General features: G+C 45.6%; 1 protein-coding gene across 4 annotated transcripts in view; it reads right to left on the bottom strand.

Annotated features, from left to right (window-relative positions):
* INPP4B (inositol polyphosphate-4-phosphatase type II B) overlaps positions 1-16,896 on the bottom strand; it is a 2,419,090-nt gene that overhangs the window by 341,714 nt on the left and 2,060,480 nt on the right. For all 4 annotated transcript variants that reach the window (XM_085641585.1, XM_085641586.1, XM_085641588.1 and 1 more), the window contains one exon: positions 9,001-9,139. In XM_085641585.1, coding sequence (XP_085497711.1) covers positions 9,001-9,139 — 139 coding nt within the window. The remainder of the gene's footprint in view (positions 1-9,000; positions 9,140-16,896) is intronic.

Genomic DNA, 16,896 nt, shown 5'->3' with positions numbered 1-16,896 from the left:
ACCCTCGGGGACACTCCACAGGGACACCCAGTCTATAATGCAAACATTTGTTGCCCACTACACTGACCTGTACACCTCTACCCATGCACACGCACCAGAGCTGGACGGTTATTTGGGGGAGATTACATTGGGGTGGCTTTCTGACAGACAACATCGGTTCCTAATGGCTCCCCTGGGGGTTGACGAAATTCGGGAGGCCATAATGCAGATGGCCTCAGGGAAGGCCCCGGGCCTGGATGGTCTCCCGATAGAATTTTATAAATCCTACATTGACATCCTCGCCCCGATATTAAAAGAGGTATTTGACGAGGCCCACACGCTGGGGGGGCTTCCCCCCTCCATGAGAGAGGCACTGATTACCTCCCTCTTGAAGCCAGGTAAACCGGCAACTTCCCCGGACTCATATCGGCCCTTGTCCCTCCTTAATTGTGACGCAAAGATCCTTGCTAAAACTCTGGCCAATCGTTTGACGCTCCTCATGGAGGGGTTGGTACTCCCGGATCAATCGGGTTTTATACCCGGAAGAGCGACATCGCACAATTTGCGCACGCTATTCGCAGTTTTGCAGAATGTAGATCCTAGCCTTCAGATGGTGGCGGTTTTTTTGGATGCTACGAAGGCGTTCGACTCCTTGGAGTGGGATTACCTGGTAGCTGTGCTGTCTCATATGGGTTTTCCTCTGGTGTTCCTGAGATGGATAGCTATTCTTTATGGCAGTCCGTGTGCCAGGGTCTTGGTCAATGGTAGGACGTCCGAGCCCTTCGGAATTGCCCGAGGGACCAGGCAGGGGTGCCCACTTTCCCCACTTTTATTTGCACTGGCGCTTGAGCCTCTCGCCTCGCGGCTCCGACAGCGCCATCAAAACAGAGCGCTGTTCTGTGAGCAGCGACAGATATTGCTGTCGATGTATGCAGATGATATTACTTTGTATGTGAGGGACCCTCAAAATAACCTAAACCCACTCCTCCGGGAATTTGTGACATACGGGGAGATGTCAGGCGTCCGCATCAACTGGTCAAAGTCCCAGATCTTCCATCTAACTGATGGCTCACAGACCTTTTCGCCCGACTATCCCATAGAATGGAGCGCGTCTGAAGTCAAGTACCTAGGCATTAAGATCTCTCGAGATAGGGAGGAGCTCATGCGGTTAAACTATGGCACGACATTGCTTCATGTCTCCTCTTGTGTAGACCGCTGGGTTGCGCTCCCTCTGTCGATGGCTGGACGTGCAGCCCTGATTAAGATGGTGGTGCTTCCCCGGCTACTGTACTTGTTTATGAACATTCCCTTCCCCCCGAGCAGGCACTTTTTCGCCCGCTTGCGATCAGAATTGATACGGTTAGTTTGGGGGGGGAAGAGACCTAGATTGAAGTGGACTACAATGACCTCTCCATACTCACACGGAGGCTTCGATATACCAGATTTGGAGCTATACTATCATTGCGCCCAAGCACACTATGCGTACTACTGGTTCCACCCGATCGCTTTTATGCCACAGCTCGCTGCGGAGGACTGGCTGGCGGCGCCCCTGCCCCTGCCTGGCCTACTGCACAGTGTGCTCCCTCATACCACTACCAGCTATAACGCCTTGCAGGGCACGGTGAGGGCTTGGCTGGAGCTGTCAAAGAAAGTGGGGCGTCCGTTCCTGTACTCCCCTCTTCTCCCACTTGCCTATTACCCGCAGATTCCCCTACTCCAAGAGAGATTGTTTCAAGATTTGATTCGTAAGCTGGGAATCCAAAGATGGGGAGATTTGTTCTCCGATGGGCGCTTTCGTGACCGGACACACTTCTTTGAAGGACACACGCCTACCCCCCTAGAACTCTTTACCTACATTAGACTGAGGCATGGCATGAAGGCCATATTGCCGACATTCCCGACCGAGTCAGACACCGTGGCCCCATTACATAGGATCCTACAAGCCACCTCACCCTCCCATTTGGTCTCGATACTGTATCATGCAGTCCGCTCTGACGCTACACTTGATGTTTCCCGAGCCCGTGAGGAGTGGGAGCGGGAGTTGGGGCTGGAGCTCGGTGATGACAGGTGGACATACTGTTGTTTACAGACGGAACAGATTTCCGCGAGTAGTAGACACCGTATCATACATTTTAAATTCCTGAACCATCTCTACTGCACTCCGGTAACCAAGTACAGATTCCAGCTGCAAGATTCGGATAATTGTGAGAGATGCCATGCCCCCCAGGCGGGCTTCCTGCACTTGTCCTGGACGTGCCCCAATATCCAGAGTTACTGGACACATGTGTACTCTGCCATTTCGCTAATGATACAGCTGCCTTTCTCCCCCGACCCTATACAGGCGCTACTGGGATATACCAAACCTATTCCGCGTGGGAGTCGCAGATTTGTTGCGACGGCGCTCCTATTGGCTAAACGGCGCATAGCTTGCAGGTGGGGACGAGGACGGGCTCCGAAATTGAAGGAGTGGCTCAAAGACCTGGTCTACTGCCAGGAGCAGGTACTGACATACTCCGAATTACTCCCTACCCGGTCCCGCCCTGCCGATATCTGGGGTCCATTACAAAATTACTTACTGCAGTACCCGGAGGCTCTGACAGCAGACGCCCCCCCCCCTGGCCGTATCCGGATCCCGCCGCTCAGGACGTACATCCTACATAGGGTGGGCGGTGTGCTGCTATGGACGTGTGGAGGCGGATGCGGCTGATTCTTTTCTCTTTTTCCCCCCTCTCTCTCAGGGCGGCTCCTTTGGGTCTCTCCTCTACGTTACTCCAGGTTGCGTGGCTCGTTTGTATGTACTGTCTATACGAAATGTCTGGGCTGGGATTGCGCTGTGGGAGATTTGCAGAGCGTGGGTGAACTATGTCTGAAGGGGCCCCTACGCCTAGAACGAGTACTTATACTGTGTTTTGACCTCTTGCCTGTTGTCCCTGCCCTATGTACAAGCGATCAGACTTATATTATACTGTACACGAATGTTCACTTGGCCCCTGCGATCACACTGGATCGGATGCTGTTGCGATTCGAGACCTGCACTGCCACCTGCCTCTGTTTATGGTTTTTCTTCTTTCTTTTGTATGTTTGTAATGACATGACGTAAAAATTTCAACAAAAAAAAAAAAAGTCCTCAACACTAAAGAGAGAGAAAAGAGGCAATATCAGGCACACCCCTGCCTCTCACAGAACACTGCAACCACAGAAATCGAGTGACACCCTCTTAGTGTGCTTGGGGAAATTTCCCCGACACCTTGATTAACGTCAACCATCTTACTTACTGCTACTTTCCCTCCCAAAAAATGGGCAATTTCAAGAATTGGGTGAGGTAGGCTCACTGACGCAATGTGACATGCTTCACTATTTGCCACTTTATCCCACTCAGGTGAGGTGATACTACCAGGGCGGAATCGACCACAGGGAGGGCTGACCTGAGGGAGTTCTTGGAAATTACTCATTTTCTCTGGATAAAATACTAGGATCCAGTTCAGTAGTTTAAAAAAATCCTTATGATATACCACAAAGTATCCTTTATTCATGTGGTATCCTAGGCTTGAGTAAAAAGTACCTCGAGGGTATTCTTAGAGGACATACATGGTTTCTATGACCCTTCCGTCCCACTAAGATGTCTTTCCCAAGAGTAAATAAGAACTTCCTCCTACTACATACTACTACCTACTAGCTACCTAAATTACACCTGTGGTAGAATTTCCGTTGAACATCAATGTGGGAGCAAACTTTCACATAACCTCTATGGGGTTCCCCCCATAAGACAAAGGTTTCACATTTGTTTCTCTCAATGTGATTTCACTAAATTTCTTCCAAACTTCCGTTCCAGTCAGCGTGAATCGAGATCCTAAGTCTGCTATCATTTTAACAGATATGTCTGATACCTCAACCATACAATGCAGCCTGTTTCACCAACCCTTGTTTAACGCAAGTACTTAACTATATTTTTCACCAGCATCAACAACACTATTATATAAAAACTTAATACTTAGAAAGGCATCATTATCACTCATACTAGAATGTGCATGTAACTTTTCTGAATTTTCACAGAATTTACTGATTTCCACATCTTAGTTATGCTAGACTTGCAAACCTTAGCAAAATTAGCCTTGCGTTTGCAAGGTCTATGACTGACAAAGACTGAGCATTCTCCAAAGGTGAGTTACTCCCACACCTGTAACACATAAGTTCCTTAAGATTCATGTGGCATTCTTGAACACTGAGGGTTTTGCCATTTTCTTGAACATGGTGAGCTATAGAAGAAGATGAAAATATGGACATTTTCTCCATGTAAGTTGCGCTGTTTTTGATTCGTGCAGCAATTTCAGTGGCTTTTCCCAAGGTTAGGTGATGAGTAGTCAATAAAGCCTCTTGACTTTTATTACTATTGGTCTTTTCAACAAGTTGATCTCTGATCATTTAATTGCCAAATCTTTTGAACTCCCACATTGCTGCCAACATGTGTAAGGCGCATACAAAACTTTCAACGGGTTCCCTTGGTACTTGAAGTCTTCTGTAAAATGTGTGCCTTTCCATTATATAATTTTTGAAAGTTTTATATTTGTTATCTTGTGTTTTAATAGCTGATTAATTTATATCCACTGAATCCACCCACATCATTTTGTGCCATTGAGAAGCTCCTTCAAAACTTTCCTCCCTTCTGAACCAAAATAATGGTGCAACAATGCATACTTTTCTTTTGTGTGAATGCCTCAACATCTATGGCATCGTGGTATGCCTCAAAGCCCTCCTTCCATTGTACCCAATCAATACTTGGTACACCAGGAATTTCTAAAAATGCTGAAGGGCGAACTACACTTTGCTGCATCATATATTATACGCACTATGATTCACTGACCTGAGTGAACATAACTGTAAAAACACAACTGTTCACACCACACAACATACAATAATAAGTCTCACTGCATTGAAACCATTACAAGTAGTTTCATAAGTTTGTGAAATTATGTGGCATATAAATGGAATTGTATTCCTGTTCCATTAACATATAAAGGGCATTCACCAAGCACTACTGCAGATGCATAATTTGATAACTTTGACTTGCCTCACAGTACTAAGATTGATGCCATTCTAAGTTCAGGTATACATCTCACCATAAGGTGACCACACAGAACATTTAATTGCAAGGTATGTGTATGACTGTAAAAAACTGTGCAATAGGCATGTGTCATACAATTTGTACCTGAAAGCCAGTCTGCACCCATTCACGCTCTGTGCCAGAACCCCTGGTCTTCCCCCAGGACCCAAACACCACTACTCAGCTCATGAGCTTCTCTCCCTTAACTCCAGGTGCCCCACCACACCCAGCGTCAGAGCCACCCGCTCCAGTCCTCTGAGGCTTCTCCTGCCAAACTTGCTATTTCTCCTGCACTACTCACAACATCTCCTCCCAGGACACTCACCTGTTGGCCTGATTCCTTGGGGGCTGCCCGAAGGACTGTGGCCCCCAAAACACACTACAGACTGAACTACCTCCTCTTTAACACCCGTTTTTCGGATAAGCATGCAATTGAAGTCTGGGACCTTCAGGATGACCTCATCCCCAACCTGTTCTTCCTTACAGAAACCTGGCTCAAAATGGCAACCACCACTGACCTTCACCACTCCACTCAATTAGCTACAAAATTACTAAACATGACAGAGCCAACAAACCCGGAAGCAGCGTAGCCATCATAAACCATGAAAACATCAACTGCAAAGCCACTTCATCGTCACCAAAAACTGTCTAGACCACATGATCTTCAAAATCAACACCCCCAACACTACCACCATAGGCGGCGCACTATTCAATCAACCACCCGGGCCCATAAACAACTTCAGCCCCACCCTCACAGACCTCATTGCCCCATGCTCGCTTGAATTCAAGCCTTCATCCTACTTGCTGACCTCAATTTCCACCTTGAGGACCAGATGGACGCCAATTCTGCCAACTTCCTAGAAGACCTCAGGGTCTTGGGCTTCACCCAAAGTGTAAATAGCCCCACCCGCTTGGCAGATCGCCTACTCAACCCCATCTTCACCAACTTCTCCAGCATCTCAGTGGGCACCTGACCCCTCTTATCTGGATTGACCACTATCTTATCCAATTCAGCCTCCAACTAGACTGAACCTGCCAACTTCTAGACCACCCGCTACCAATGGATCAAAATCTCTGACTACAAGATGAAAACCAAAATCCTTGCCCACAGCATCCCCGAGTCCACCAGCCTAACCCATATCATCTCTAATGTCAACTAATGGATAACAACTTGCTCTGACTCTTGGACCCAGTTCAATCCAACTCTAAACCCAGCACCACATCTTACACTAGCTGGTAACCTGAAAACAACTAGATTGATGATGGCGCCTCAACCGCAACACCACAGACAAAGCCTCCTTAAACTCAACCCTCAAGACATACCTCCAACACTTCAAAACCGCCAAAGGCCTAGCCTTTTCATCTTGTATATGGAACAGAGAGAACTCCACCAAAGATATATTTGGCATCATCAAAGAGTTCAGATGCCCGCTTGCAAGCTCCATGCTATCAGCCTCTCACAGGGTCTATGTAACAAACTCTAATTGGACTGCTCAGAGACAATCAACATAACCTACCATAACTTTGTCCCCAACCGGATCCTGCATCTCTTGACCTCCATGACACAGCATCCTGCCCTTGCTATGCCCTCAGCTGACATGCTAGTCAGATATAACCTCCACAGAAACTGCCAAAACCATGCAAACAATGAAATCCAGAGCTCCCTTGGACCCCCACCCCAGTACATCTTCTTAAAGGGCCTGGGCTCCATCTGCTCAAGGCTCACTTGCATACCTAACCTCTTGCACTCAACTGTCACCTTTCCAAATACCTGAAACATTGCTACCATACTCCCCCCCTCAAGAAACCTTTAGTCAACCCGATGACCATGGCAAACTGCAAACTCCATCTCTCTTCTACCATATCCTGCAAACGTCCTGCAAAACCTGATGAAATCCCACTTGCTACCTAGAGACCAACCTCCTACTCCACTCTTCACAATCAGGCTTCAGAAGCAATCACAGGACAGAGATGGCCCTCATCGCTGCCACGGGCTACATACACCTCATCATCGATAAGGAAGACACAGTAACTCTCACCATACTAGAGCTCTTGGCAGCCTTCAACACCGTCTCCTACTCCATCCGCATTCAGAGACTCCACAATGGCAGAATTCAATGACCCACTCTACAGTGGATTTAATCCTTTAATACCAGACGTTCCCAAACTGTCAGCCATGCCCCCTTCCAAGGGGATGCCACCATGCCCCAACCTCTTCAACGTCTACATGGCCGCACTCGCCACCATTGTCTTATCCCATGGTCTCAACATGGTCTTGTATGCAGTTGACACACAACTGATCCTATCCCCTTCAGAAGACATGCTTACTGCACAACCCAACTTCATCACATGAATGTCCGACATAGCATGTGATGCAGGTGCACATGCATGTGCCTCAAGTTCAATGGCACAAAACAAAGTGGTACTGTTCAGCAAACACATTTGTCTATGGTCCCCAGCCTGCTGTCCCAAAGACCTCGGTGCAGCACTGAATCCCTCCATTGCTGCAAGCAAAAGGCAGCATAATTGAGAGCCAAATCTCCACGCCAAACCAAGTCAACAGGGCAGCAGTAACTTGTTTTCACAGTGTCTTAATGCTCAGAAGAAATTAAAATCACTCCAGCTGAACACCAGCAAGATAGCAACCAATGCCATCATCATCAGCAGACTTGACTGTGGCACACCCCTGCTCTCTACATTGGCATTTCAACCGCACTAACCAACAGACTCAAAATAGTTCAAAACGCAGCCGTTAGACTCACATTCAAGCCTCCTCCTTCAGCACACTTCTCCAAACTCCTTAGAAACCTGAGCTGGATCCCTATTCAGAAATGCACCACCTACAAATCGTCCCCCCTTACTTACAACAAGGCACTGTGCAACCTAGGCCCTGCCTACCTCAACAACAGCATCTGCTTCCACACCCTGACCAGACACCTCAGATTGGCTGGCCTTCCCCTCACCCACATCCCCCGCACGTGGCACGCCAAAATGGGTGGATGCACATTCTCCTACACTACCCCCAAGACCAGGAATGAGCTACCCCCAAAACAGAACCCAGCTCCCTACTAGAATTTTGAAAAAATGAAAACCTGCGTTTATAAGTAAGCACCACACAGGCAAAGGCGCCTGGATACCTGCCCTGGTGAGGATAACATCTTATAAATCCCAAAAACATAACATAAGGTAAGATAACAACATAACATAACATGACATAACATAACCCTGGTATTTACTCTTTCCGTTATTCAGAACAGATTTTCTCAAATTTAAGACATGTATCTAGGTTGTTTTCTCTTTACTTTTGGATGCAAGGGTACCCTGACTGGCTTATAATAACCGCAAATCTATTTTTATTTAAAATACAACAATCCTGTGAAATATTTTGAGTCTCTTTAGTAGGTATAGCTACATTCATTTCAAGCACGAAGGAGGGAGTCATTCTGTTGGGAGACTATTGAAGATTTGCATGCTGAAAAACAGGAGTGAATTATGTAGCATCTCTGCCACAGGATCACTCCCAAAATTTCAACTCTGACAGAGGACGTCCGTTATAATATATAATCTGAACTGTTCACGTGAAGCCAACTTCCACTTATAATATGTAGTGTGCTTCATTGACCAACAGATACAAAAACCTGTCCAACAACTGAAAATCAATAACAAAAAACACTGATAGTAAATAATTCGAACAGATTATCACAGATTATCACAATTTGATGCAAATTATACATATCACACTGACCAAATTGATAGTTCTAGTCATGTAACTTTAAGCATAAGAGTTTTTAAGCCAATGACATTTATTAAGTATCTACACCAATTTTGAATGAAAAGTGGGGAAAATGTATCACGTCATCCCAGGTGGACCAGTCTTTCCATCTTACTTTTTCAAAAAAGAATACTAAGAAGGTTCTTACCACTCGTATGTGATGCAATGAGATCGGCCGGAGAGGGGTCACCTTCACCTTGCTCCCTGTTGGTATCCTGTTCAAGAAGCTTGTCTGCCATGGCAATCACGCAGTTCAAACTCTTTCCCACGTTGGCCCACGCCCTGTCCTGGAAAGAACATCAGCATCACTACACTTCAGCCAAAGCAGGACTTTTACAAAAGAAGATTAGGATGTTTGTCACGATGTACAATTGCACATATTTTAATGTCCCACAACAAAGCATTGGTTCCAAAGATTGGGAGGGATCTTTGGGCGCTCCAGAGACTAGCTCCCTCTGCCCACTTGCTGTGCCTAGAGCCTGTTGGAGGTCCACCTGAAAGGGAGAGGTAGTGGTGACCTTACAGGTTGAATGTGGGAGCTCAGGGCTGGTGAGATTCTCTGTGGTGGATTGCGCGTCCCCCTCCCTGGTGGGTATCACATGAGGTGCTCATTAAGCAAACAGAAGAGAAGGGAGTGGCAACCATGCAGCCCTGTGTTTAGCAAAGGCATCAGTAAGTGACTTGAAACAATGGTTGAAGAACAGAAGGTGGGGGGAAATGTAAGCTCTAGGACACAGTAGATTATATTGAGCGGTGGCTGGGCACCTAAGGAGGCTTGGAGGTGAGAGGGAGGATTGTGAGGGCACAGGATGCCTGCTTTATCCCCGGCAGGTAAAGAATGGCCAAGCCACTGCACGCTGGTGGGTGCTGGCTAGTCTGGTGGTCCACCGTCTCACCCCCTGTGCAGAGGTCTTCGTTTGGGACGCGGACAGCCTGACTGTAATAGGGCTGCAGCTGAAACCACAGACCTGCTCGAGATTCTATTTCTGGTCTGTTCGACTTTTGATTAGCCCTATGTTGTCCTGAGTTCACAGCTGGGTGTAATGAGGTTTGAGAAGATTTCATCTGATCTTGTAAAGGTGGTTTCAAAAGGTAAAAAAGTGTGAAGTCACAGGAGGCCATAGATGCTGAAGGACTTACGATGGGAGAGAGAGTACCTCTGCATTCTAGTAACACCCTGGAATTTCAAGGGGCAGAAAAATAAGACTTTGCCAAAGTAGTGAAGGCTGCAGGAGAGAAACTAGAGGACCTTTCAGACCGATGCAGAGATCGGAAATGGAGCAGCATAGGATGGAATGGAGGATCTAGGAGTTGAAGGATCAATCCACTGGGATTACTGCTGTCATCAAAGGGGATGAGTTCTGTTTTTAAAGACTAGGTGTCCTTTAAGATGATAGCGATGGAAGGAATTCTCAAACCTGATGTGAAAATCTGCAGAGGCGGGCCCTTCTGAGAGTCCTCAGAGTCCCAAGGATGATTGCCACTGAGGCTCTGTTTAGTGAGCTGTGGAAGTTGTTTTCAGAGGTACTGGACTTGTATGGTGACACTGTACACTGGATGGTGAGATCAGCCTTTTGTTTCTCCTCCAAAACACAAAACACCAATTCAGAGATGGCCGGAATGGTGATGGGTGCCCTGCAATCTACAAAGTGTAGAAGTGACAGTGCAAAAGCAGCTTTCAGAATGAAAGTAGTGCTTCTTGCCTATCACAGACTCTTTCCTGACCTGCACCTCGGACACATTCGCAGAGAACTAAAGCCTTATAGAGATTATAGAAAAAACTGGTGGCAAGAAAAATTGAGGCTTCAGTATGCTTTCCTGCACGTCTGAGGATGAATAACAATGGGAAGCAATTTATGTTTTCCTAGATGGAATCAGCAAAATCCTTTCTAGACAATTTACCAGCAGTCACTAAGCAGGGATGTGTGCCTATCGATGTTTGTGTGCGTTGAGGTTCTGATCACTGTGGGCAAGCCCCAAGAGCTGTGTCAAGATAGGCCAAGAGAACTTCTGTGGATGTAAGAGAGTGGGATCTCTGACTCTTGAGAATTTATTTTTATGTACAATCTCTGATCCTTTGCCTCTCTGCTGCTCTCTTCTCTCCCCCGCTCTGGGTCTGGTTTAGAATCACTGAGATTTTCTATTTCGATTGTAATTGTTGAAGGGTTCAACATTGCAATGGATTTAGTTTTGTGATTGCGATTATGCCACAGCTATGAGTTTGTTTTATAATGTGAGCTGTTAATGAGCAGATTGAAACATAAAGTGGGATTGAGAATGGTTGCCAGTCCAAGACTCAATTAAAGAAAGTAGTGCTTCTTGTCTATCACAGACTCTTTCCTGACCTGCACCTGGACACATTAGCAGAGAACTAAAGCCTTATAGAGATTATAGATAAAACTGGTGGCAAGAAAAATTGAGGCTTTAGTAGGCTTTTATGCATGTCTGAGGATGAAAAAACAATGGGAAGCAATTTATGTATTCCTAGTTGGAATCAGCAAAATCCCTTGTAGACAATTTACCAGCAGTCACTGAGAAGTGACGTGTCCGTAGTGATGTTTCTGTGTATTGAGGTTCTGATCACTGTGGGCAAGACACAAGATTTGTGTTAAGTTAGGCCAAGAGTACTCCTGTGGATGGAGGAGAGTAATGTAAATATTGGTGACTACGATGTCAATGTACGCCAAGAAATGTGCAGGCCCAACAGCAGCAATGTCAGTAAATGCAATGTCGATGTATACACCACTAACTATGCGCGCATAACAGTGTCAAAAATAGTAAAAGCAATGTTGATGTACGCCATGACAACTGTACACACAATAATGAGAATGTCAGTAAAAATTATATCAAAAACCTCCATGTTTTATGCACACGCAGCAACAAGCTCATATCATTGCTGTTGAATTCACCCAAGATGACCTCCCCATCAACCCCAACCCCAAGCCCAGGCCTACCGATTGATAGTTCACAGGTGGGGTTACATTCAGCCCAAAGAACGATGTGCAACCAGGGAAAACCCTCATATATTCCACAGATAGGCAGCTACACCACAAACAGGTCGGAGGAAATTGGCCCCAATAAAACATGTTTGGCTAAAAGCTCACATTTCCAAAATACCACAAAGTTAGATGCCACATTTTTTCAGAAACACTCAGCCAATCTGAACACAGCACATGCACCACATATAGTGATCACGCATTCCTGATGCGGACATCTGGACACATACAAACTGGCCCACACTAGCTCTCCCCGAGGTCGAGAGCCACCTGTATAAAGGGTGGCCAAAACCTCTGTTACATTGAGACTGTCTTCAGAAGCTACTCTGGCGATGCTCTCCCGGCCGCTGTGTTTAATGAAATCAACTTGTTCCTGTTTTGCCAAATGCCTGTTATCTTTTCATTTTTTCAACATAAATTCATATCCAGTGGGATCTCTGACATTTGAAAAATTATTTTTATTTACAATCTCTGAGGCTTTTACTCTCTGCTGCTCTCTTCTCTCCCCCTATCTGGTTCTTGCTTAGAATCACAGAGATTTTCTATTAAGGTTGTAATTGTTGAAGGGTTTAAAATTGCAATGGATTTAGTTTTGTGACTGCGATTATGCCACCGCTGTGAGTTGGTGTATAATGCGAACTGTTATTAAACAGATTTAAACATAAAGTGAGATTGAGAATGACGAACTGTTAGAAATGGGGTTCTCTACTTGGCAGTGGTTTGCACCCTGTCCAAGTAGGGAACATTATTCTAGTCTGGGTAAGGGAGTTACACACCCAAAATAATCCATGCTCACTCCCTTGGTAGCTTGGAATGAGCAGTCAGGCTTATCCCAGAGGAAATGTTTTGTTCAAAACACACACAGTAACACAGTGAAAACACTACAAATGGACACCAAACAAGTTTAGACAAATAACCAATCTTTATCTAAACCAAACAAGACCAAAATGACAAAAACCCAACATGCACAAATCAAGATATCACTTTTAGGAAGATTACTGTAAAAAAATATAGCTCTTAGAAGACAATAGCTCCAACGGGGGATATCCTGATGTCGTGACAAGTACTTATCCACAGTTCAGCATCGACCACAGGAAGCGCATGCCAGGTACGGAGACAAACGGATCCCCAAGTAAGAGTACCTTGGAAAATGGTGAGGTCAAAAGATATTTCATGGCATCAGAGGTGAGGCATTGATAGGCTGAGGCAGCGTTGGTTCTTTACTGCCACAGAGGAGGCGAGGCGTCCAGTCCTTGCTGTGCAGGGGGTTTGAGGCGACGTCGGTGGTGAGGCGTCAGTTCCGTACGATGGTGCGGTGTAGATGAGTTCGGGAAGTCACCCACGTTGGTTATCACCTCCGCAATGATGCGGGTGGCACATTCAGTGCTGCAGGCCCATTACTAGCATTTGATTTATTGGTCCTGGGCACACACAGTGCACTTACCAGTAAATAACCCTCTGACATTGAAAACACCAACCTCACCTGTGCCCCCCAGGTCAAAGCAATCTGCCTGTACCCAGACATTAGCTCAAATGAACTGAGGAACTTAGCAGCTCCCAGCCAATCAATGAGCTCATCAGCTTGGAGGATGGGGTGTGCATCAGTCTTTGTGATAGTATTGAGCCCACTGTAAAACACACAGAATGCTGGAGGGCTCAGTCACCCCTAAAGCTAACATCTTGTGCATCTCCTCTCAGATGCTAGCCTTCACACGGTCCGTCAACCTGTAAATCCTGTGCTTCAGAGGTGGACTGTCCACAGTGTCGATATCGTGCATGCACCAATAGGTGACACCTGGAGTGAGTGAGAAAAGGGTGGTACACTGCCCCATCAACTGCCGACAGTCACCCTGCTGCAGGGTCAGTGTAGGGAAGAGGACCACTGACCCATCCTGCTCCTTGGCAGACAGGAGGTTGGGGAGAGGTTCATTCTCCTCTTCCATCCCACAATCAGTCGCCAAGAGCATGGTTAACTTAGATCTCGCAAAATGAGGTTTGAGATGGTTCACATGCAGGACCCTCAAGTGGTTCCTAGGAGTTTGCAAGTCCACCAAGTAGATGGCATCACTCTTGTGCTCCTTCACCTCATAGGGCACAACCACTTGTCTTTTAGAGCATGAGGCGATACTGGCTCCATCACCCACACATGTTGACTAGGTTTAAACTCAACCAGAGTGGTATTCTGGTCATACCAGCATTTCATGTCCTCCTGGCTTACATCTAGGTTGGCATGAGCGAGTTTCCTGTAGTGGGCTGACTGTTTCCGGAGGGCCAGCATGTAGCTAAATACATCCTGGGGTGACTTCCTGGGAGCTTTCTCCCAGCCCTCCTTGACCAAACTGAGAGGTCCTCTGAAAGGTTGCCTGTACAACAGCTCAAAGGGGCTAAAGCCAACCCCTTTCTGTGGTACCTCTCTGTAGGCACAGAGTAGGCATGGCAAGAGGATGTCCCACTTACGCCTTCACTCCTTTATTAAGCTTGATCTAGAAATCAAAGAGGGGAAGAGGGCGAGATCCAGGTGGCAGATTGACTGTCTTCTTCTCCAAGATCACCAATGGGTAGAAGGCTTAAGAGAATGGATACTTGATTATTTCAGGATCAATGAGGGGACGGCAGCTTTATTGGGGGGGTCAAGGCAGCTGTGCGTGGGCATATGATTGCCTTTTCGGCCACTCAGTCCAAAACACGACATATTAAAATAGCTGAACTTCAGCAGGCAGTCGAAAGCGCCCTAAATCAGAGAAATGCCCCCCAATGGGGTTAGCTAGAAAAGGCTAAAAAGGCAATAAGGGAATTTTTCTTATTAGAAGAAATTAACAGCTCCCGACCTTTCAACAACGAGTATATGAAGAAAGCCAAATGGTCAGCAAATTGTTAGCCGGGTTTACTAAGACCAGACAGGAAGCGGCCTTAATTACAGAGGTCGTAGACCCCAAAACTGAAGCTGTAGTGATGAGTAGGGATGGGATTACTCAAGTTTTCATGGAGCATTATCAACAACTCTATACTACCGAATATGCGATCGGGCAAGATTCTATTCAGAATTACTTAGAACGCGTAGATCTCCAGAGGTTGTCTAACTCCCTCGTGGAACAGATCCAACTTTAACAGGTGCTGAAATTCTGGCAGCCCTGAATTTAATCGCCGGAGCTAAAGCCTGAGGAAATGATGGGCTGCCTATAGAATTTTATAAAGTATTTGCAAATGTGTTGACCCCCTTCTTGACAAAGCTATTACATTATATAAAGACTGGAGGTGTTGTCCCCCCCAGTTTTTAAAGCAGCTATTATTGTCAGCTTTGTGAAAAAGGGCAAGAATCCGAAGGGTGTTAAATCCTATAGACCAATCAGCCTTCTTAATGCTGATTACAAAATTCTAATGAAAATCTGGGCTCAGCTTTTTACTCCCTTAACACAGGAAGTGATCCACAGAGACCATTCTGGGTTCGTTGCCAGGAGGTCACTGTCCTCAAATACAGGGTTTTTAATGCAGGCTCTTGACTTTTGTAATAATAATTGTACCCCAGAATGTATCATGATGGTAGACACTGAAAAGGCATTTTACCTGGTTAATTGGAACGCCCTTTTTTATGGCCTTGGTAGGTTCGGGATCCCCCTCCAGGTTACCAAAATGCTCCGGAATATCTATCAGGGGGCTCAGGCACAGGTGGTGATAAATGACAACTGAGTAGAGACGAAAATATAAACCGTGGGACGAGACAAGGGTGCCCGCTTTCCCCTTTATTATTTACTTTTTTTAATCAAAGCCCTGGCTTATAAAATCTGCGATAATGTAGCAATTAGAGCCCCGGTTGCGGGTATGTCAAAACTAAAGCTGTTTGCGGATGATATTATTTTATATCTCAGTCCAGAGAGCCAGAATTTAGACTTGGTCCTAACCGAGTTTAGCCAATTTGAATTGATTGGGGGCTATAAAATAAACCAATATAAAACAGAAATTCCTAATTTTAAACTCTGATAGGGATTTTCTTCCAGCAAATCTCAAATATCAAGCCCTTAAACCAGACCCAATACGCTATTTGGGGATTTATGTCTCTAATCAATATGAACAGCTATATAAATTGAACTATGTAGTCATGCGGGTAAAATTAAAAAATTGTTGGACAACTGGTCGCTTCTACCACTAACTTTGATAGACCGCGTAGCCCTTATTAAAATGTCCATTATCCCTTTACTTGTTTTTCTTTTCATAAATATACCCATTAAAATCAATATTAGTTATTTCAAAGCGCTGGAAACAATGTTTAGGCAGTTTGTCTGGAGTAAGAAGACACCTAGGGTTAAACGCTCGCGCTACAACTAGATATTAATCAGGGTGGGTCAGCATTACCACATATTACGAAGCGGCTATTTTAGATTTAACAGCTCATGTGCTGGCATCAAACAGTTTAATAGACAACTTTTTGGGGGATAAAATGGTGCAGGAATATGGCTCGCAGATCCTGGTATTTATAAAGACCTCTAAACTCCCCAAGAGGACTAGATATAAGGAATATTCCTTTAGATTACAGTCCTTTTTCAGGCAAGCTGGTTTTTCTGGGTTTTATAAGCTAAAATTAGGTGAATGTAAAGGTTTGGGTCTCCAAATTCAATCCAGTCACCTCAGAAATTGGAGGGAATGTGGGCTAGAAGAGCTGGGGCGCTTTTCAATCCAGAATAGAATAATTACCTGGCAGGAGGTTCAGAATAGAAGCGGTGACCGGAGCAAGCCCGGCTTTTTTGAATATTTACAGATTACATTTTTTTTAAATAGATATAATTCTTCGATTAGTGGAGCCCTGTCTAAGCTGGTGACCGCACTATTTGGAGCAAAAGTAAGAGGGGTGGGGAATTGGTACCGCCTTTTGTGCACTCAAAGTGAATCTTCACTGGTCAAGAAATTCTTAGAAAGGATAACCCGGGAAATTCAATGTACCTTCTCAAGTCAGGAGTGGCAGGCCATATCTCAAATAGGAAGCAAGGCTTTAAGAGCAGCCAATTTTAAAAGAATGGCCTTTTTGTCTCGGTGGTTGTCATACTATACACCCA

The sequence above is a fragment of the Triturus cristatus genome, chromosome 2_2, assembly GCF_964204655.1.
Source record: "Triturus cristatus chromosome 2_2, aTriCri1.1, whole genome shotgun sequence".
Classification (NCBI taxonomy): domain Eukaryota; kingdom Metazoa; phylum Chordata; class Amphibia; order Caudata; family Salamandridae; genus Triturus; species Triturus cristatus.
The sequence above is the reverse complement of the archived record's forward strand: the minus strand, read 5'-3'. Positions and strand labels throughout refer to the sequence as shown.